Source organism: Metarhizium brunneum, chromosome 2 (genome assembly GCF_013426205.1).
Source record: "Metarhizium brunneum chromosome 2, complete sequence".
In the NCBI taxonomy this organism is placed as follows: Eukaryota; Fungi; Ascomycota; class Sordariomycetes; order Hypocreales; family Clavicipitaceae; genus Metarhizium; species Metarhizium brunneum.
The window spans coordinates 5,277,221-5,298,571 of NC_089423.1; the positions used below are offsets into that span (position 1 = coordinate 5,277,221).

The window sequence follows — 21,351 nt, forward strand, 5'->3', positions numbered from 1 at the left end:
CGATCCCGGGCGAGGCGTATAGCGTTTGGATGGGTTGAATGTGCATGCCAGCCGTTTGCTGGGAGAATTCTGTCATGACTTCAACTCCCCAGGAGTCAAGTACTAGGGAGGACTTGCCCTGCACATTGATGTATAAACCAGACCTGACATGGACCCTAGATCACCTGCCAATCAATGCTGCTTGCCCACACGTGACTACTCGCTTGTTTTCCAGCACTCTGAGACGTAACAGCCGTGTTCTGCCATTTCCCACGTACAATCACTATCAAACTGACTTATCAAATTACCACCGGCGTACCCTAGGGTTCGCCAGTTTCCATCAATGCCTTTTGCCCGGCCGCGATGCTCACTGGTTCCTGGGCCTCGTGAGTCGTGCCGCTAGACGCTGACAGTCATGCGGACGGTGACGGTCCCACCACCACTCCCAGGCTCCCACATTCCGAGCATCCTCATTTGTCCCGTCAGCCGGCTCAGCCCGTCTTTTTGCCAGACATTCGAGGCAAAATGGATGGCTCATTTTGAGATGTCGTTTATATACCCACCTCGCTGCCTGATTCCTGGTTTCAGCAGTCCTCATTCCGCGCCATGAGGCGCCCAAGTCGGCAGGCACCGATAGCTTGTGAATCCCGTCACCGAGGCAGCAGACCAATAGCGAATTGGGCCCCATTCACAATATGGGCGAGTTCGCTGCGCCGGGGGCATATGAGGTCCTGACGACTTCTATGCAGAGGGACAGACTGTTCAATGTCGACCTTGATAGTGGCTTGGGTCGGAAACCAACCCCAGTGCCTGCTCACCTGTCAAGGGTCTTGTACGTGCCGAGGCACAGCATGCTGAATCTGTCGCTGTTTGATGCTGGATTGCAGTACAGACAGGCCGTTGACTATTCGCCCGTCGGGGGAGAACAGGTGACGGGCAAGGCGCTGATGGGCAGTCGTCTCTTTAAGACGAGGATAAATACCATGGCATGTCCTGTTGGGCATGGGGATGCCCAGGCGGCGTATGTTGTTGCTCTTGATATCGAAAAGATTCGAGACGGAGGCGATATCTCTGCCACGGTGCACAAGGGGGGTCAGGCGGACCCGACACCTCGCGTCAACATGTCAGTATCGTCATGGCTCCACGGTTTGCAAGTGTCGTTGCTGACCGGACTCGCGTAGCATTCTACCCATGTTGACAGATGTTTTCAGCCTGCTATCCGTCACAACCCGACAGCACTCAGGCATGATCAATATATCGACTACATACCCACTGCCCCGTCTCAGGAGCATGGTCGGTGTTCTTCACTTCCCGTACTCTAGGTTCTCAATACCTAATGCAGCTTCTGTCTACGAATGGCAAATTCACCCTCTGGATCACGGCACACTGCGATATACTTTGGTGGAACTGGACGGCGAGACATGCCAAGTGCAGACCGATTCTGGACCACAAGACTCAAGCATCAAGGCAATTTACCATCATATTGGCTATCATGGATCCCTCTTTTTACCACATAGCGAGGGTGTTTTACTTCTGCCAGAAGTAGTCAACGAGCGTGACGGCTGGTTGGAATTGGTCATTGTTTCCAGTCTCATCGGCTTGCTGTGGAGGATACGAGGGATGGAAATCAAGGATGCCGAGCCACAGGCGGCCAGCGTGAAGAATAGGCCGTCACTTATGAAGAGGATATTTAAGAGGAAGTAATAGCGATTATTTTTCTTGTTATCAAGTATACCCTCATATGATGGTAGTACTTGCTATACTGCCAAATCTAACGCATCGTTACTCTTGGAGACGTCGAATCTTCTTTCACTCTCTGGGCAGGCAACTTTCTCATACCCACGACATCAGCCCCATTGACCCGAAAACCAGCCTCAATGCCGTATCCAATGTTTGCGTCTGCTACAGTGACGGCTGCTCAAGAAAATTGAATCCCACGATCCCCTCAGCAATCACCACTTCGGGTCCCGCTTCCGACCTCGACGACACCGACACCCGTCTTCCTATTATACCACCGTTTCCGACTTCTAATGAAAGCGGCGAGCTAAGTGGGAATTCGACATAGTTGTTTGACAGCCGCGCCGCCGGGAACACAAATTGTCGAAAGAGACCACAGTCATGGGCGCTCCTGGTCATGTCGCCGCTTGAGCTTTACATCTCGTTAGACTTGTTCGCTTGTTTCCCCCCATTCTCATCGCGTCTATTGTAGAAGGAATACATACTGGATGACGACGCGGAGCTTATCCACGTCCGCCAGACGGCACGCTTCGGCGGGCGTGAGTCTCGCATGAGTGGCTTCTGTACTTCCAGGCTGGCCAGGTGTGTGGAAAGCCAGGTCTCCTTGAGTAAAACAGCTTGACGGGACATCATGTCCATTTTTCGGCGCACTGAGGGCGGCCAGCGCACCTCCTCGAGGTCGGTTCGTGACTTCTGGACCGCACATTGTTGGCACAAAAGGGCTCCTCTCCTACGAACTCCCACATCAACAACACGGCGCGGATAATGGAGGAAAACGCAGCTTGAAATACATGGCTGGAAACAAGGCCTTATTGCCTCTTGAAACAAAGCCACATGCTCATTCTCGCTCAGCTCATTTACGACGTTTCTTATTCTTTGAGCCATCCAGGTGCACATGGACAAAGCAGCCATGCCGGACCCACGAGCCAATCACAACCTCTGGCGCGTCAGCCCGTCTTCCTGTTGCGGTAATCGTCATGAGCAAGTTTGCGCGGAAATGCTCCGGAATCACGCCAAGCACCTCTCACCATTCAAATTTCAGAGAAAGGGACATGATGAAATTGCTGACATATCAGCGTTGCAGATGAAGGGCCTGGCTTGTCCGTTTCGTGCGACGACCCCTCCTCGAGTATAGGTTGATGATGCCCAATGCCAATCATGGTCCACTGCCTCGTCGGTATGGCGTTCGAGACTCAAGGTTGTCATCACATATCATCGGCTCCCAAGGCTGCTATTGCCTTACGTTGCCCCCCTCTCTGCTTCTCCATTTATTGCGATTCCTGACGGTTCTGCGACCCTCTCTTGACTCTCTTTCCCAGCTATCCTCCCATCTAGCAACACCTCTACATCAGAATCCAAATCACAAAGCACCAACCGCAACCATGTCTGTCGGGACTTACAGCCTCCCCAAGCTCCCCTATGCTTACAACGTACGTCTCCTTCAATCCATCAAGGTCATGGATTCCGTATGCCTAACCCCTCTATTTCTCGCAGGCATTGGAGCCCAGCATCTCGGCGCAAATCATGGAACTCCACCACAGCAAACACCACCAGACATACGTGACGAACCTAAATAACGCTCTCAAAACCTACGCAACGGCCACCTCGTCCAACGACATTGCCGGCCAGATCGCCCTCCAGAACGCCATCAAGTTCAACGGCGGCGGACACATCAACCACTCCTTGTTCTGGGACAACCTGACCCCGGCCAGCTCGGCCGAGGCCAGCCCCCAGACCGCAGCAACCCTGATGGCTGCCATCACCAAGACGTGGAGTAGCTTTGACGAGTTCAAAGCCGCCTTTACAAAGGCTCTCTTGGGCTTGCAGGGCAGTGGTTGGGGCTGGCTGGTCAAGGACGGCGGCAGCCTGCGGATCGTGACCACCAAGGACCAGGACCCGGTTGTAGGCGGAGAGGTGCCCATTTTTGGGGTCGACATGTGGGAGCATGCCTATTACCTACAGGTACGTTAGCGTCCCAATCACTGATTACCATGAGCGGCGTTGCTGACGCTGTCTTGCCTTGGTAGTACTTGAATGGCAAGGCGGCGTACATTGAAAACATCTGGAAGGTCATCAACTGGAAGACGGCCGAGACTCGGTTCAACGGAGGACGCGATGATGTGTTCAAAGTCCTCAAAGCCGCCATTTAGTGTTGCGTATGCCTCCTGGTGGAAAGCCATCGTTGCCTAGTGGCAAACTGATAGACGGCGTCAGTTGGCATCCCATCTAGCGGTGTGATGGCGACGGCTCGCTTCCGGGTAAAACATGAGTCAAATGATGGCAATATATGAGTCCAATGTCTAAGTTTCTTGTTCAACGACTGCCGTGAAAAACAGCGCCCATGGCCGTGAGCGTTGGTAGAGGCGGTGACGGCGCCCTTGCTGGATTCAGCGCAACCAGCATGCCTGTGATGCCTGGGCCACGCGCACCACGGTTGCACATTTCGTATATCTGCTACAGCGCCGTGGTCCCTTGTTCCTGAATAATTTCCGGAAAGGGAGGCAAAGTAAGCTGCCGATGTATGCATGTCCAAGTCTCTTTGCACTCCTCCTTGCGGGCGGCACAGCTTCGTGTCTGCCGTGATTCGTGTCGCTCAGCATAGAGTACATTCCCTGTTCTGGCCATGAAGCCTTTGTTTTTGGCACGGAGGCGGGCCGCCGCAGACAATGATGGGCTCATCTCTACAGTCCTGCAACGTCAGAGATGCAGGATTGTCAGATGCTGCCAAACCACTGCGCATCATGGTACAACCCGCCATCGTGTCCATAGTACCACAAGAGGCAGTCCACGAATGCGAATCACTTGTGTCCCCGGAACACAACACTCTGAACGGTGTAGGGATCATCCAGCCGCCGGGCCGAAATGGCCTCGGATAGAGGCACCAATGTAATTCTACTCCCAAGTCCACACGGGTGAGCTGTAGTCTGTAGATGGGCTCAAAGTACTGATATTTGACGACAGCGCAAAGACGTATAAAAGACGTCGAGGCCGAAGCCAGCTGGGTTGAGGGGAATTGCATTCAGCAGAAGATTGGCACGTTAACCCAAGTCAGCTTTTGCTTCTCTCACTCTCTACAACATGTTCAAGATGAAAGCTGTTGACGTGCTTGCATTGGGACTCAGGTATATACCACCATCGAGATTCAACATGACTCACCTAGGTCTATATACTGACTCTTCCAGTGCCGCGCTGACCATGGCAACTGTTCCCGTCACGGTCACAACGACAGTGACGGAATGCGCTGCCTCATGCTATTCCACTGGCTACGCGACTACCGGCATTCCTGCGTACTCGACACCGCCCCCCTGGTACATGACCCCGGATCCGGTGAAATCGCCCGACTCGCCCGTGACGACTGGTTACGGACCATCCGCGCAGGATCCAAACGCTTCATCCACCAAAGACTCGTGCTCGTCCTCGGGAGGCAGCACCTCGAATGTGTATTCTCCCACGCCCCAGCCGTATTCGGAGACTACGCCTCCCTCCTACGACGGCACGGCAACTCCGACGTACCAAAGCCCATCTGGGACAACCTATACACAGGAATCCCCAATACCATCCGCGCCGAGCACTCCGCCAAGCTACGTATACCCATCGCCGTCGTCCGAGTCCAGCGCCGAGGCTACGGAAACGTCTCTGCAAACCACCACACCCACTACGTTAGCCACCAGTACTAGGGAACGAGGCAGCAGCAGCAACGCAAGCGGTACACGAGGTCCGCCTCCAGTGTATGAAACACCCACCGACGAGCCACCTTCTTATGATGATCCTCCCTCCTACACTGATCCTCCTTCGTATGGAGAGGCGGGGCTTTAGGGCTGTTACAACCTCTGCGACACCTGGCACCCATCGGTGATGCAGAGCACGGGACAACGTACAACAAGGCAACGCGCGTCCTATATTTTCGGCTCAAGAAAAAAAAGCTTGACAAGCAAGTCCTTTATTTAGTCCATCGTGATCACAGATCCATGATTCTATAGTCTATCGTTAAATAAGAAACAGTTCAACCTTTTCTCATCGATATCCGGGGTATTACTTAATGCCTCTATGAACCCTTTGAAAGGCAAACAACCGCCCACTTCCCGTGCCAAGCCCATCGTCTGGCGCCAGTATCACCACCGCCACCTTCAGTGGCCCTCAATTCTTCGTCTTTGCCAGCCGGAAGGCCGACAACGACGTCAGCCTTGCAGGTTCGCAGAGAAAGGACGTTGATCCCGGATCCGGGGCCCATGGGGCCGAGGGCGGTGGTCCACGGGGTAGTGGGATCCCAGTGAGCCTGCAAGTTCCAGTTAGCTTCTGCCGAAAAAGAACAAAAAAACATGTTAACATGTCTATAGAAGAGGGCGGGGGGCGTACATCGCCGGTGAGCTTTCGGTAGTTCAGGTCACCCTTGAAGATGGTGAGCTCGGCATGCTTCATGTCCTCATGAAGGTCATGAGCCTCTGCAGGCAGGCGCCAGAAGCTGCCACCAGCAGTCCAGTAGCGGTTAGGGCGCAAGATGATCCGATCCTCCGCGTAGAAGTTAGTCCACTCCTGGGCGACAAAGAGGAGGTCCTCGGCCTCCTTGTCAGTCAAAGGAGCCGGGGTTTTGTCTTGCGCCTTCTCCTCGTCGGACTGAGTCTCGAAGAACTTTTTGGGATCGGCAATGGCGTTCAGGAGAAGGCCGTAGTCGCCAGGCAGGACATCGGACACAAACCAGGGGATTGACTTGGGATGGAGAATGATGTGGGTGGCCAGGCCAGAGGTAAGGAGGAATCCGGCCAGGACGAGGTCAACGTACAGCTCGAAGCCCGAGTTGTCGAGGACAAAATCAACACGGCGCTCCTTCTTGCCTTCATCGCGAGCCTTCTTGAGGATAGCGTAAGCCTCGGGGAGGTGGTTGATCAGAATGTTCTTCTCTGCCGCCTTGCGAGCCTGGCTTCCCTGGAGCTTCTGGATGTCCTCGTAGGTGAGGTTGGTGAGCAGAGACAGGTCGGTTGCGTTGCCCCAGAGGCAGATCTCGAACATTTCTGTGAAGAGAAGCTTCTCGGCCTCCTCGTCATGAGTTGCATCTTTGTTAGAGCGAAGCTCCGTGACAAACTCCTTGTATCGGGAAGCTAGCTCAACAACTGCATTGCGAGAGGTACGGAACGTGTCCATCTTCTGGCGGGAAAAGATGTCATAGTTCTTCCAGTGCTTGGTGAGACTGAAAAAGGTGCTGATGCGTCTGTTGGGCACGGAATTTAGCATCGAGACGTCCTGAGTAGTCGGATTCGAAAAACTCCCACGCACCTGTACATGTAGCACTCGGAGAACAGCCACGGGACGTCCAACCATGTAGGCTCGCCCAACTGCTTAATCTCTTCGTTGTAGCGGGCAATCTCGTCGGGGTAGCCATCGTCGACAATGATGGGGCTGTAGCAGTGTGATTAGCCCAGATTCTCCTCCTGGCATGGTAAGAATTCGTTGCAGTACGCACGTAAGCTTGTGGTCGTGAAGAACGCCGTATTTCAGATCGACCAGCTGCTGAATAATCTTATTGCCTTCAGCTTGCTTCTCGGGGTCGGCGTTGTGGGCGGTGCGGTGGACGTCGTCAATGGCGCCAGTCTACATGGACGGAGCTGTCAGCACTCTCCTCTTTCACTGTAGCCATACTTGATGGGAAGTTCATACCAGGATAACCGGCCAGCGGTTTCGCACAGAGTCGTGGGCAAACGACGTCGGGTCGCTGGTGACGGATTTGGCTGGGATTGCGCATGTCAGTTAGGCTCTGGCCAGTGGTCGAATGCACGAGTTCGTACGGGTCTTTGTATCGTATTCCATCTTGATCTACTTATTCAAAATAAAATAAAATAAAATAAACCATGCGTGTACCTGCAAATGCGTATAGGAGAGAAATGTATAACAAAAAGATGGCAAGGCCAGAGTGACGGCGACGGCGAGGGGCAATATTGATTGATGGCTGGAGATAAATCACTTATTCGCGGGGCCAATTTTTAGTCCATGGAGGGGCAACAGCGGCGCATCAAGACGCCAAAAAACAACTCGAGCGGGTCTGCCGAAGAGATGCCACAATGCACGGTGCTATTACGACAGCTGCGATTGCTACGGTCAAGGGCCAGGTGGATTACGAAGTGGGTTTCAAGTCTCTGTCTCCGGTCAAGTAGGGAATCCCGCGCTCGCTCCAGTCCATCGCCATCCAGCAGCAAGACGCACGTTCCTGTCTGGGTTTCCAGGGTCCCCCGTTCCTGCTCGGGCGGCACTTCAAAGGGGCCCCATGCGCGCGCCCAATGAACGCAACCGAGTAGTGCGCCACGGCGTCGTCAATCTGCCCAGGTGCCTGCCCAGGAGCCCAAGTCTCAGTGATTGCGGGTGGCATATCGCTGCGTGTTACTGAGTAGTACGGAGTAGTACTTGACACGCAAAATGACGCTGGTGGATACTTTAGGTGGGTTTGGATGAGACTGCATCTCCATGCCCGACGTCATTACTGGAGACATTCTACTGGGCCTTTGGCCAGGCGCAAACTTGCTCTCAACAACCATTCGTCGATGCAACCCGTCGATGTGAGGGTGCAGGAAATGGAGGGAAAAAGAAAAAGTTTGCAGAGGTGCCTGGGGATGGAACATCCAACGGCACACAGGTTAGCCATTGCGTCCGAGATGAACGCATGCCATCAAGTGCTATTGTCAGATGGTGCGTGGATCTGAGTGTTGGTTCTTCTTGAATGCAAAAGAATCAACATATAAATGTGGTCCGAAACTACCACTCATCCTTCGTCACCCGTAACAGAATTCCTCCAAGCATCAGATTCAACATCACTCTATAACGCTATATTCCGGCAGGCTCTGAAATGCCACAATACTACCACCGCAGCCATCAATTGATCCTTTAGACATGAGATCCATATCCAGCGTATCCAGCCTCTCCAATGCTCGTTTCACAGCCTCGGTGGTTTTTTCGACCCTGCCAACACTAAACAAGTCGAAATGGTGCCCGTCAACAGGAAATACCTCAGTAAACATATTCTTGTCATACCGCCCCCATCCAAGCCTCTTATCCGCGCGGTATGTATCCAATTCATCAAATCCAGGTGAGCTGGCGGCCGTCGGCAGTCGCTCCTTGGCTCGCAGAAGCACGCTCTTCGGCCTCGTATCCGCATCGTCTCCATCCCAGACGGGCATCTTCCACCTGCCGACCATGCGCCTCGCCTGCACCATGCACCTTCTCGACAGTATCTCGTTCTTTGTCAGGCCAGGTTCCGACACATTGCTGGAAAATTCGGTTGCTGTGGTCCGTTTGAGGCCACCGGGATATATTGTGTCAACCATGAGAATACCAACGACTTTGATGTCGTCATCGTCGACGAGACGTTTGGCGATCTCTAAGCTGAGCATGCCGCCAAGACTCCATCCGCCCAAGTAGATCTGGACACGCCCGTCACTCGACTTCCGGATAGGAAAGTCTCGCTTCATTACTGCCGTTCGGATCCACACGGTATATACCTCTCCGAGATCTGCGAGAGATCCCTCAAACGCCTCTGGACTGTGAAAGTATGGATTGCGTATGCCATAGATGAACCTGTTGATCGACTCCATGCAGTGATATGCAAAAGTCGTTCCACCGCCATCGTGAATCATGAAGATGGGTGTCGCCGGCCTACCATCCCGGTATGGTTGCCTCTGTCGTTGGATAAGCTCTGCGCCGTGTCCCAGCTGCATTTGTGCGTCAATTTTGGCAGGTTGCCTGTTTGTGAATGTGGACATGTCCAAATAGCTCGCTTGTCCAAGGCGTCTTGCTTGGTATTGTGCTGCTATGGCGGTCTAAAGTAGCCTTGCAGGCAGGTTAGCCGCAATGTCTGGGATGTTTGGTGGCCTGAGTGAGTCAGAATTGATGAGCATCTGGAATATCGCATCCAAACTGTGGTGCTTACAAGGTACATGTATCTGACATATCCACTAGGGGGGGGCAGATGGAACAGTTCTCCCCCAGTCTGTTAAAGAAAGTCTTCCGAGCACGACACTGTGGCAGTCTGGCGAATGCCAAGAACTGAACCTGTCAGACCAGATATTTCAATCAGCCTTCAACGTTGTGTAGAATGGATCCAAAGCACTCCCTGTCAGGACAAGCAGTTGACCAACCTACAGAAATGTAATTTATGCTGTGCCAGAACTCCTATGAATGATGCATTTCGTCGTTTGTACAAGTGCGTCAATCGCTCAGAAAATTCGGAGCCCAGCCATGGAACTGCGGTCGGCCGCAGCTCCGTTTGTCGTGGCGAAGAATGGTGGATCATCAGGATAATCTCCCACCGGTCAAACGGTATTGGCAATTCAGAAGATGTGGCAAACAGCTGGCAAATTTAGCCAGATAGTAATACAGTCTATTGCGCTTCGCATATTCGATTTCCATGTCGGAAGAGCTATCATCACAGACAGGGTGGTTGTGCCAAATACCCCTGCAATCGCCACAGCAAGAGATGCAGCTTCATGACCGACTTACGCTTCCACTGCTTCAAAACTAGAATCTCATTGTCATGAAACAGCTCGGACGCACCTATCAGTCTTGCAAGCTCATTCTCTCCAAGAAGCCAGTGCAAATTATGCACCGTGAGTTTGCTTCCATACTTTGCGCCGTCCAGATCAAGTGTCGCGTACTGGGTAGAAGAGTTCTCTTCACTTGGTAACCACAGCACACATCCACGAGGCTGGACCTCTTTGACTTCATCCCACTTCGTACAAGGCTGGATTAGTTTTTCCTGCCCGTCGCCCTTCATTCCGGATTGGCAAACCAGAGCATCGACCGCCTGACGTCGCATCATTCCCAAAAGGACATCCCCCATGTCTTGCCTCCAGACGGGGTTTTTGGTGTTTGGCCCCGTGGCCATGCCGGTTCGCGTAGCTAGAAGCAGGGCCGCATGCCTTCTATTTGGGCCACCAATTCTGTCTATGACCGATTTTCGAGACAAGGCGTAGCTTGTAACTGGACTTCTTCTTGGACGCGTGCTTGAAGCGGCTGTAGAAGCATGAGTGTCGGCGCCCAATTCTTGGGCCTGCGGTGCCGCTGTCTCCGAGTATGCACCTTGTATTTTATCTTTCGAGGGTATCTTTTCGTATATGAGGCCTTCAAATGCCAGAGTACCTGGAGCCCACCACGGCGAATCGTCTTGTGGATGCTTAACAAGTTCAAAGTCTTGGAAGAAGTACCTCGGCAAGGAGATTGCAGTATTGGGACATCGGCGTATCGGAGTCGCTAGAGCTTGGGCTACAGAGTATGAGATACAAATGATCAAGAAAAGTCTCCGAGGCTCGCCTGCTTACCATACGGATTATTGGCCAGCTTCTTCCTAAATCTACCCGTAGCCTTGCTTGGGCTGTGCTTTCGTGACCGTCGGCGCGCCTTTATCCAGTCGGAATCAAAGAGGGGTGACAGTGGTAAATCGCCTGTAGCCGTTGATATAGTCTTTTCCTCCGTGTTTAGAAGCAAATTAGCATCGCTGTTACCGGCCCCGAGGCCCGATTCGACCTTGTGGTTCAATGCGTCTTTCGTGAGCGCAGACTTGTCGTATGATGCCCATCTCTGTGCCTGGACGCTACGGCTAACAGCTCGCAATGGCCTGGCTCGAAATGATATGCTCGCCATCATGATAACTAATCTTCAAATGCCAGATAATTGCATTGGCACTGTCAGTGGCCGCCCGCGAAGAGGACTTTGAGAAACTTGGTGACTTGGCGAGGACGAGCCCACTTGGGGATTTTCGGTGGAGAGCTGTCAGAGGTTCTTCAGAGCTACCAGTTGACATGTATCCCCCACTGTCTTTTGCACCGCCAAGCTCCAGATGTCAACAACATGACACAACAGCGGTAGACCAACGCCACCATGTTGCGACCACGCGCTTTGCCGGCCATTTGTAGGCTCTCAAGGCCATCTCGTCACTGCAGGCGGTCCTTTGGATTCGCTAGCAGGGCTGGATCCGAGCCGACGATGGACTACATTCCGATGCCATATATTGAAGAGACGTCGGTACGCGTGCTTCGGAGAGCCGATCGCATTTCATGATTTCGGGGCTGACTGGAACAGGCCGCAGGAAGAAAAACATGTTGGTCAAACACCACGCACCTTATATGCTCGCGATCGAAGGGATAATACTGATGGGCGGCAGGGGATATCTTTTCAAAGCTCTTGCAGGTTGGGGCCTTCGCTACGCACCGGCGCAAATGCCAAGCTGACATGTTTAGGAACGCATTGTCTGCTTAAATGGCGAAATTAACGATTATATGTCTGCATCAATCGTTGCTCAGCTCCTATGGCTCGAATCCGATACACCCGAGAAGCCGATCACCATGTACATAAACTCGCCAGGAGGCTCGGTGACGTCAGGTGCGCTCGCCCAGCAAGGCTGCTCATGAACAAACTCTGACAAGCACGCTAGGGATGGCCATATACGATACCATGACATATATCAAATCTCCTGTGTCGACCGTTTGTGTGGGCGGCGCTGCCTCGATGGCGGCGATTCTCCTGGCTGGTGGAGAGGCAGGGAAACGATTCTCATTGCCACACAGCTCGATTATGATTCATCAGCCGCTGGGCGGAACTAGAGGTCAGGCATCGGATATTTTGATATACGCAAACCAAATCCAGCGCATTCGAGAACAGTCAAACAAGATCATGCAATACCATTTGAATAAGGCAAAGGGTACCGACAAGTACTCGCTGGAGGAGGTCAATGACATGATGGAGAGGGACAAATATCTAAGCGTGGACGAAGCTCTGGAACTTGGAGTCATTGATGAGATTTTGACCAAAAGAACGGACAAGAAAGAGGGACAAGAAAAGAAGACAGATGGTTGAGTTGGGCTGGTGACAAAGTGCATCGTTGGCCAGCTGCCCAGCTCAATCATGTTCCGATGTTGGAGCCCTTGATTGTTGAGATTTGAACCCCAAGATAAATCAATGACTACGCAGTTACAGACTTATCAAGCCAATGTAGTGCCGCGCATCCAGAGTAGGACTACGAGGTGATTTTGAACGGTCGCCGATGTCGGCGGATTAGCTTCATGCAGCCTGTTAAAACGGTCTCGGCAGTAGCAAACTATTAATATGCATCAAAGAAGATGTAAACTGTGGCGGTGGTGTAGTCCCCATGATAACACTGGCTAGTAGTATCAGAATGTTCATGCACCAAGTCCGTAATAGGGGGTTGCTGGTAAATCGGTCAATCCAAAGTGCGGCCGTTGTGCACCGCCTCCCAGGCTCCTGGTGGCCGGACGCGGCAGTGAGAATATCAACCACCAATATCAACCAATAACAGAGCGCCAATTACCTATAGTGGATACCTGTTTGCGACCACAGCAAGCTCTGAAGCACCAGCAGCTCGGTCGGCCCGCCAAAGTCACAGGGACAAAAGTCACAGGGACAGGCTAATAAAAATGACTTTACAATGCTCGCGCCGACACCGCTGACCTGCTCTGTTCACTCCCACTTCGTTTCTGTGTCATATCAAAATTCAGTGCAAATTGGCCGTTCCAATCGTCACTGGCAGTGGACAATTGGACCGAGGTGGGATAGTACTTTGACAAGAATTGTCCTCAACTTTTTTTGATCCAACCGCTACCGAGTCATCCGTCTGCCTTTGTCAACACCAGACTAGCTAGGATGCAGTCTGCAATGCGGCAACGGCCTGTCGGCCTGGTCTCGCTGGCGAGAGCTAGTTTCGCACCGTCAAGGAGCCGTGGGTATGCTCAATGCCTCAATATCCTGCCCGACTATTGAACACAATTGGACATCTCAATTGCTAACACCGACTGTCACCATGTAGCCGCTTCCTGTCTACCACAATATCTCGCCAGGCCGACGACAAGCTTAACAGAATTTCATCATCCATTACGCAACCCAAGTCACAAGGAGCATCACAGGCTATGCTGTACGCCACTGGTCTCTCAGAAGATGATATGAACAAGGCGCAGGTCGGCATCTCGTCCGTCTGGTACGAGGGCAACCCTTGCAACATGCACCTTATGGACCTGTCAAAAATTGTAAAGGAGTCTGTTGCCAAGGCGGGGTTGATTCCTTACCGATTCAACACTATCGGCGTCAGTGACGGCATCTCAATGGGCACAACTGGCATGCGATACTCTCTTCAGAGCCGAGAAATCATTGCCGACAGTATAGAGACTGTCATGAACGGCCAATGGTACGACGCCAACATCAGCTTGCCTGGTTGCGATAAGAACATGCCTGGTGTCGCCATTGCCTTTGGACGTGTAAACCGCCCTAGCATCATGGTTTATGGCGGTACCATCAAACCCGGCTGTGGCCAGTCTGGCGAATCCCTCGACATTGTGTCAGCTTTCCAGGCATATGGACAGTACATCACTGGTGAGATTACGGAAGAGCAGCGCTTCGACATTATCCGCCACGCCTGCCCGGGTAGCGGTGCTTGTGGTGGCATGTATACTGCCAACACCATGGCCACTGCCCTCGAAACCATCGGCCTTAGTCTCCCTGGTAGCAGCAGCAATCCTGCCGAGGACCCCAGTAAAATCGCCGAGTGCCAGAGCGTCGGAGAGGCCATCAAGACCCTTTTGAAGGAGGATATCCGACCCCGCGACATCATGACCCGCCAGGCTTTTGAGAATGCCATGACAGTCGTTTCCATTCTCGGTGGCAGCACCAACGCCGTACTCCACCTTATTGCCATCGCTGACTCTGTTGGCATCAAGCTGACCATTGATGACTTCCAGAGCGTCTCTGACCGCGTTCCCCTGCTGGCTGATCTCAGACCCTCGGGTAAGTTCGTGATGGAGGACGTTCACAAGATTGGCGGCACGCCCAGTCTGCTCAAGTTCCTTTTAAAGGAGGGCCTTCTCGACGGCTCAGGCATCACCGTTACCGGCAAGACCATGAAACAGAACATGGAGAATGTTCCCGATTTCCCCTCCGACCAGCAGATCATCCGCCCACTGAGCAACCCCATAAAGCCTACTGGCCACATCCAGATTCTCCGCGGATCCCTCGCACCTGGAGGTTGTGTGGGCAAGATTACAGGAAAGGAAGGTCTGCAGTTCACAGGCAAGGCCAAGGTCTACGACTCAGAGAGCGACATGATTGCCAGTCTGGAGAGGGGCGAGATCAAAAAGGGAGAAAAATCCGTCGTTATTATCCGCTATGACGGTCCTAAAGGTGGCCCCGGTATGCCCGAAATGCTGAAGCCCTCATCTGCCATCATGGGTGCCGGTCTTGGCAAGGATGTTGCCCTCTTAACTGACGGTCGCTATTCCGGTGGCTCTCACGGCTTCATTATTGGCCATATCGTCCCCGAGGCCATTGAAGGTGGTCCAATTGCACTCGTAGAGAATGGCGATGAGATTGTCATTGATGCCGAGAAGCAGGTCATTGATCTCAATGTCCCAGAGGCTGAGATGGAAGCTCGACGAAAGGCGTGGAAGGCACCCGCTCCCAGATATACCAAGGGTACACTGAAGAAGTACGCAGCTCTAGTTAGCGACGCAAGCGCAGGTTGTGTCACGGATGGTTCTATTCACTAAGTGGTCGATTTTTGTGCGCTGGTTGGGCTGATACAGAATTTGTGTTGGATATATTGCTTCCCGGCGCTTGAAAGGAGTCTGTTGCCAATGGGAATAGGGAATGCTTTCCCGGGCACTGCCAAAATTTGTAGCTACTGTAGTAAAAAACAATGGTCTTTGGGCCAGATGACATTCTGCGTTGATAAGAGGAGAATCTTGAAAGATTTAGATAATGAAGACAAATGCAATTAAGCGACTGTTAAATTTAAGGGTTTCCCAATATATCTAGACACCTAGGCAGCAACAATTCAATGAGAAATTTCAGTTCCATGCTCCTTGCAATGCAACGCCAAATCCCTCAGTTAGACGTATCAAATTCCCTACCCTCATCCCCGCCGGGGGGCACCCCCAACGCAGGATCATGAAGCCCAAAAGTACTCTCCGTTGAAGATAATCATGACTTCTTTTTGCTGTTGTAGACTGTGACAAAAGCATCCTTGTCCTTCATGGTCAAACCAACACGCTTGACTCTGCTCAGTCTGGCAAGGGCTTCTCCAACACGGTCAAGGACCCTTTGCTCCTCTGCTGATATGTCTGAAGAGCCATCTTTTCTGTGCCGCAGCTCATTAGTACCGTTGGAGGCATTAGCATTGCTGTTCTTAGTAGCAGCAGTGTTCATTTGGCTCTCCGCAATGCGGACCCGAATACAGATTGTAGGTCGCGAAAGCAGGTTCCACAGGAAACCGAGCCACAGTCCAGGGAGGGGCGTTGTGACATCTGCGGGAGTATATCGTAGGCTGACGGGGAAAATAGCGACATCAGAGGGGGCGTCGACCAAGGAGGGGCTGAGCGGCAGAATAGCCTTGCCATTGCTAGTGCCGCATTCTGGGAATACAGCAATCACGCGGTCGGGATAGGCTTTTAACAAGTCCTCGATTTGGACCAGTTTCACATTCGCGGGAGGTGTCATTTTGACCGGACTAAGCGCTTGCATGATTGCGCCAAACAAGCTGACATGCTGCACTCGTCTCTCCCCGGGGTATGATACAGTAAAGATGGGATCGAAGATGGCGGCGAGATATACGGCATCGATGGGACTGGTGAAGTTGGCCGCAATGATGGAGCCCGGGTGAGGAAAACGATGCAGAGGTTGGCCCGATAGGGTTCCTCGCTTGACGCCATCCAGCTGCAGATCTACCCACCAGATGCCCGGGATAGCCATCAGACCCCAGAGTGCCATCTTGCGCGCGACAACGGGCAGCGGGAGGTGGTGGAAGAGCACAAAGTAGCTGGCGGCATAGGCGATGAAAAAGGGGAGTCGAAATATAAAGAGCACGGTGTGCGTTGCCAACGAGACGACAGACAGAGGCGTGGTCACCGGGAGGAACGGCGAGATGCCAGTCGCTAGCAAACGTTGAAGTGGTTAGCTAATGAGACAGCTCACGCGACAGGACGGGGTAATCAAAGAAGCCCTCTCTACATTGCTTGAGCTTTGGTTCTTACCTCGATCCCGAAACTGGCTATACTTTTCCATCTTGGCGATACTTGGCTGGAAGCTCTCCGGCAGAGTTATACGGCGCAGTGTAGAATAAGATCGATAGGCAGCCCTGTGAGCTTCACCAGAGTCGCTTTCGCCAATATGCACGGAGCAGCTTCGAGTAGCTGATGAGCCGTGGATAGAACAAAGTAATGGCAAAGTCGACGAGGAAAGAAGTCCGGCACCCCCTCGAACGACCTGGAGTATTGGCGATTCAGAGGGTGGAGCAATTTATCTATTGCGAGTGATGGGATGTGTGGACAAGGCCAGATTCGCCGCTCGCTGCTCCGTCGTCCGTCTCGGTTGCGACGCTCGCAACTCACTGGTGGGATAAGCTTCTGCACGTCGGGGTTTAGGACGTCGGGTAGCTCAGGCTGGGGTGTGGGTGGTTTGGTTGGGTCAACCGGATCGACTTGGCTCGCCGTGGAGGGTGGGAACAATCAATGTTTCGCTGAGAACGTCATTTTTTGGCGTGCAACCCTGGAGGCATGTGAATGTTGGCGTTGCGGCGCAAGAGAGTGTGTTCATTTGACAGCTATGTTGGTGGTGTGGCTGAGCGAGGCTGAGAGAGACTTGTGTGGCGGCTTCGACGATGGTTGCCCCCCGCAACCCAGATAAACAACGCCACACATTGATTATCTACGGGTTGACACGCTCAGCACACGGACAACCGGTTACTCCACCAGTACAAGACCGACCGGCCAAGTGAGTCCATGTGGGTTAGCCGAATAGCGTTTCGAAGCAATAGCACGCTTTGGCCCTTGGTTTCTTTTCTATGATCATATTCATCCCAACTTGAACACTCGTCAAACAAGCGACTTGCCAGCACTCCCTTTGCGACAAGTCGACCGCGAGTACGGATCGAAGGAGCACGGCTCTCACCCTCGCCCGCTTTATTGTTCGTCACGACATCTGGGTTTCGCCACTAGGTGAATGGGAAATTTGATTCCGTGGGATATACACCATTCATCATGGAGACTTCAGACGTACAGGTTGGTTTGCCCAAGTATGACGACCATGTCCGATGCGCACGTACTGACCGTGATGGCGATTTTACTCCCAGTTGCAGCCTTTGCGAGCATCCAAGATCAGCCGTCTGCCAGGTCCAGCGGTCCACACAGGACTGGCCGAACTGAACGAATCGCAACACAATGCTCGCGCGCAAACAGCAATTCCAGCTCCGCCTGGATTCAAGCCTCATCTGAAAAGAGAGATCCCACAGCCGGGTAAGATACTGCCAAAGTCTTTGTGTGAGTGATGCGCCTCAGAAGCTTATCGACGACATGTCACCGCAGCACAACAACCCGATCCGAAGCGCAAACCTTTGGCCGACCGGGCTGCCGAGTATCCAGCGTCTGCTTCTATGTCTATCTCTACATCTGCTGCTAGTAAACTGGCTATCAAGGGACAAACTTTGCCACAGGTGAGTTTTTAGGACAATTCCCAAGGCTCCTCAACACGATTGCCGTCAGGGCTGCTGTGATGCGTGTAGTTATCCGAAAATCTGACAACTCGACTCAGCTTAAGCGACCGACTCGACACGCTACAAATACAGCCGCCCCGACGTCACTGACCAGCTTTGCGAAGAGTTTCGGTCCCACCCGTAATCAAGTTGATCGATCAAACCCAACAACGTTCCGATCTAGCCATGCCAGGTCAAAGAGTCAAGCCGCCAGGCCGCGGACGGCACACGGTCATCGGCCAGAAGAGCATTTCGAAGACACAACATCCACTAATGGTACGAATTTGAGCCCAAACCATGACAACAGCCTCCAAAACACGAAACTCAGACACATGAAGTCAACCCCAGCCTTTTCCCGCAGCAGAGAAAGTTCTCTTACAACAAAGTTCCGAAGCTTGAGCATATATGACAATGTCACACCGGCCGATGGATGTCGAGTGGCATCTAGACATGAATCAAGAACGACTTCTTCTTCTTCTTCATCTTCTTCAAACTCTACCCTCGCGCCGAATATCACAGTCAGAGCGAAGAGGGTGGAGCCGAAAGAAGCTCGCTCAGTTTCATCGGAGACTTAGGCAGTCCCTCCCAAGACACCGAGTAAATCGCAAATGATGAAGCAATTGGCCAAGGTGGAAAGTTGCATCTCATCATTCAAAAGCTCCCCAACCAAGTCCCCCTCTCCTCATAAATTCCTCAGGAAAGATTCTAACTTGGCCGCATTTGCAGCATGGGACGTTGACGGCAGAGTTGATAGCATGGAATCGCAGTTCAAGGAGCTGAAAGATATGGTGAACACGACGCTTGTGGAACGGAAAGGTCACGAGGATGCCCTTGAACTTGCCAAGACCAGAGGTAAGTCACCATTTCGAGGTTCACTTGGACGTGAGAGCAGCCGTGCTAATGACGGCTGTAGTCTCGGAGCTTGAAGAGCATCGCCAGAGACTGGAGGAGCGAAACGAAGCCCTGAGAACAGACCTCGACGTGGCAAGAAACGAAAACAGGCAGGCAAAGTACGAGTTAGAGAGGCTCCAGTGGCAGCAAAAGCGAGACATCGAAGACCTGAACAGGCGGCATCGGGACACCATTGATGATCTCTCTAGGCAACACAGGACGGTTGTCGAGGATCTCAGCAAAGAATTGGATCAGTTAAAAGATGAAGAAACAAAAGAGCACCAGGCCAGAATTGATGCGCTGAATCGACACTATCAGCAAGAATTGGAAGACGAGCGCCAAAAGAAAGACCGAGAGATCCAGGACCTCAGGGCACGCATGGGCAACGAACAACAAGACTTGAATCTAGAGCTGCAGCGGAAAGATCGAGAAATCCGAGACGCTAGACTAGAGTGCGACAGTCTAAGGGACGACCTCGAGCGTGAGAAGTCACTCAAAGGCAGCCTCCAGACAAACATTACAGAGCTATCCGCGGCAAACACCACGCTAGAAGCCAAGATCAACTCGCTTCGCTCCCACGTAGAATTCCTAGAATCTGATAGCAAAGCACAATCGGACTCGTTTGCCAGTATGGAGGCGAGGCTGCAAGAGGCTCTTGCTGCGGCCGACGAAGCCCGTCAAAAGCTCATCAAGGAAGAAACTGAGAGGCGGGTCCTTTTCAATAAATACCAGGAACTCAAGGGCAACATACGCGTCATGTGCCGAGTTCGGCCTGCTCTTACCGACGATGCCTCCGTAGAAGCTGGCATTTTGTTCCCCGATGAGAAGACGTCGGCAGAAATTGTTCTGGCGGGACCTGAAGAGAAGAGCAGTCTCGGTGTTGTGTCAAGAAAGAACTATCCTTTCGAGTTTGACCGCGTCTTCGCCCCCGTCGTTCAGAATGAAGAAATCTTTGGAGAAATCTCTCAGCTCGTCCAGAGTGCTTTGGATGGCTACAATGTCTGCATCTTCTGCTATGGCCAAACGGGGTCTGGAAAGACCTACACCATGTCCGCCGAGGATGGCATGATTCCCAGAGCTACGCACATGATATACGACACCATGACAAAACTCAAGGAGAAGTCATGGGAATACACAATGGAGGGTTCATTTGTGGAAGTCTACAATGAGGAACTAAACGACCTTCTTGCTCCCAACGACCGGTCTGCGGAGGCAAGGTCAAGAAAGTTGGAGATCCGCCACGATGAAGCCCGCAAGCAGACAACCATTGTTAACTGCAAGACGGTCCAGCTCAACTCTGCGTCTAGTGTGGAACGAATCCTCGAGGAAGCACAAAAGAACCGGTCAGTTGCCGCCACCAAGGCAAACGAACGGTCTTCGCGGTCTCACAGCGTGTTCATCCTGAAGCTCGTCGGTGAGAACATGGCTACCGGCGAGCGGTGTGAAGGCACCTTGAATCTCGTTGACTTGGCTGGATCGGAGCGCTTGAAGCACTCACAAGCCGAGGGCGATCGGATGAAGGAGACACAGAATATCAATAAGAGCTTGAGCTGTCTCGGTGACGTGATTGAGGCTCTTGGCAGAGGATCTGGTCATGTTCCGTACAGAAACTCCAAGCTCACGCACCTGTTGCAATACAGTTTAGGCGGCAACAGCAAAACACTCATGTTTGTCATGGTTTCACCATTAGAGACGCACCTGAAGGAAACGCTGACAAGCTTACGCTTTGCTACAAAGGTAACGATTGCTTGTCCCTCCAGATCAGGGTCCGACGAGATGCTAATGACACAAACTAGGTGCATAATACCCACATCGGCACGGCCAAAGCAACCAAGAAAATCAGGGGATCCGAATAAGTGTCGAAAAGGTCAATTATGAGTGTGCGACTAAAGGGTTACGAAATTAAACGATGTACGCAAGCATAGTCTGGTTAGATTTGTTTCTTGGTGGAGTTTGGAAAATCTGATTTGGTAGGGTAGCGCGCTTTTGGTTTGGACGCAGATGACTAGAGTTGAGCTTGTACAGATGCTCCAGGCCTAGTAGGTTTACGATGCATATTTTTCGTCTCATTTCGGTTTGTTTGTGAATCTAGAGTTGGTAAGTGTGTGTGAGGACCGCTCGTAACGTCTCGACCTTTGGTGACGTATCGCTGTTGCTACATCGCACGCACATAGACTGCTCGGCGGTCGTCGGGGCCGTTGCGCACTTGGCTTGAGAGATGAGACAGCAAATGGCCT

General features: G+C 52.4%; 11 protein-coding genes across 11 annotated transcripts; 6 read left to right on the forward strand and 5 right to left on the reverse strand.

The window, feature by feature from the left end:
- Positions 1-674: 674 nt before the first annotated feature.
- Positions 675-1,683, forward strand: G6M90_00g045390 (uncharacterized protein; the record flags this gene model as incomplete). The annotated part of the gene is made up of 2 exons (XM_066130375.1): positions 675-1,102; positions 1,161-1,683. The coding sequence occupies 2 exons, from the start codon at positions 675-677 to the stop codon at positions 1,681-1,683; spliced, it is 951 nt and encodes a 316-aa protein (XP_065986176.1).
- Positions 1,684-1,881: 198 nt separating this feature from the next.
- G6M90_00g045400 (uncharacterized protein) lies at positions 1,882-2,422 on the reverse strand (the record flags this gene model as incomplete). Its single annotated transcript, XM_066130376.1, has 2 exons — positions 1,882-2,128; positions 2,202-2,422. 2 exons carry the CDS (start codon positions 2,420-2,422, stop codon positions 1,882-1,884), a joined length of 468 nt encoding a protein of 155 aa, XP_065986585.1.
- Positions 2,423-3,098: 676 nt separating this feature from the next.
- On the forward strand, positions 3,099-3,866 carry sod-2 (Superoxide dismutase; the record flags this gene model as incomplete). The annotated part of the gene is made up of 3 exons (XM_066130377.1): positions 3,099-3,146; positions 3,211-3,678; positions 3,744-3,866. 3 exons carry the CDS (start codon positions 3,099-3,101, stop codon positions 3,864-3,866), a joined length of 639 nt encoding a protein of 212 aa, XP_065986370.1.
- A 937-nt stretch (positions 3,867-4,803) lies between these two features.
- Positions 4,804-5,532, forward strand: G6M90_00g045420 (uncharacterized protein; the record flags this gene model as incomplete). The annotated part of the gene is made up of 2 exons (XM_066130378.1): positions 4,804-4,838; positions 4,899-5,532. 2 exons carry the CDS (start codon positions 4,804-4,806, stop codon positions 5,530-5,532), a joined length of 669 nt encoding a protein of 222 aa, XP_065986605.1.
- Positions 5,533-5,761: 229 nt separating this feature from the next.
- On the reverse strand, positions 5,762-7,518 carry Armt1 (Damage-control phosphatase; the record flags this gene model as incomplete). The annotated part of the gene is made up of 6 exons (XM_066130379.1): positions 5,762-5,992; positions 6,073-6,922; positions 6,988-7,110; positions 7,175-7,302; positions 7,369-7,439; positions 7,497-7,518. 6 exons carry the CDS (start codon positions 7,516-7,518, stop codon positions 5,762-5,764), a joined length of 1,425 nt encoding a protein of 474 aa, XP_065986193.1.
- A 995-nt stretch (positions 7,519-8,513) lies between these two features.
- Positions 8,514-9,461, reverse strand: G6M90_00g045440 (uncharacterized protein; the record flags this gene model as incomplete). Its single annotated transcript, XM_066130380.1, has 1 exon — positions 8,514-9,461. One exon carries the CDS (start codon positions 9,459-9,461, stop codon positions 8,514-8,516), a length of 948 nt encoding a protein of 315 aa, XP_065986626.1.
- A 662-nt stretch (positions 9,462-10,123) lies between these two features.
- G6M90_00g045450 (uncharacterized protein) lies at positions 10,124-11,337 on the reverse strand (the record flags this gene model as incomplete). The annotated part of the gene is made up of 2 exons (XM_066130381.1): positions 10,124-10,959; positions 11,016-11,337. 2 exons carry the CDS (start codon positions 11,335-11,337, stop codon positions 10,124-10,126), a joined length of 1,158 nt encoding a protein of 385 aa, XP_065986387.1.
- A 342-nt stretch (positions 11,338-11,679) lies between these two features.
- Positions 11,680-12,549, forward strand: G6M90_00g045460 (uncharacterized protein; the record flags this gene model as incomplete). Its single annotated transcript, XM_066130382.1, has 5 exons — positions 11,680-11,718; positions 11,776-11,794; positions 11,858-11,883; positions 11,934-12,075; positions 12,128-12,549. The coding sequence occupies 5 exons, from the start codon at positions 11,680-11,682 to the stop codon at positions 12,547-12,549; spliced, it is 648 nt and encodes a 215-aa protein (XP_065986522.1).
- Positions 12,550-13,365: 816 nt separating this feature from the next.
- Positions 13,366-15,245, forward strand: G6M90_00g045470 (uncharacterized protein; the record flags this gene model as incomplete). The annotated part of the gene is made up of 2 exons (XM_066130383.1): positions 13,366-13,433; positions 13,517-15,245. The coding sequence occupies 2 exons, from the start codon at positions 13,366-13,368 to the stop codon at positions 15,243-15,245; spliced, it is 1,797 nt and encodes a 598-aa protein (XP_065986367.1).
- A 433-nt stretch (positions 15,246-15,678) lies between these two features.
- G6M90_00g045480 (uncharacterized protein) lies at positions 15,679-16,758 on the reverse strand (the record flags this gene model as incomplete). Its single annotated transcript, XM_066130384.1, has 2 exons — positions 15,679-16,628; positions 16,728-16,758. The coding sequence occupies 2 exons, from the start codon at positions 16,756-16,758 to the stop codon at positions 15,679-15,681; spliced, it is 981 nt and encodes a 326-aa protein (XP_065986244.1).
- Positions 16,759-17,732: 974 nt separating this feature from the next.
- Positions 17,733-20,970, forward strand: klpA (Kinesin-like protein klpA; the record flags this gene model as incomplete). Its single annotated transcript, XM_066130385.1, has 7 exons — positions 17,733-17,753; positions 17,825-17,987; positions 18,057-18,184; positions 18,283-18,499; positions 18,950-19,075; positions 19,137-20,851; positions 20,911-20,970. 7 exons carry the CDS (start codon positions 17,733-17,735, stop codon positions 20,968-20,970), a joined length of 2,430 nt encoding a protein of 809 aa, XP_065986477.1.
- Between the last annotated feature and the right edge of the window lie 381 nt (positions 20,971-21,351).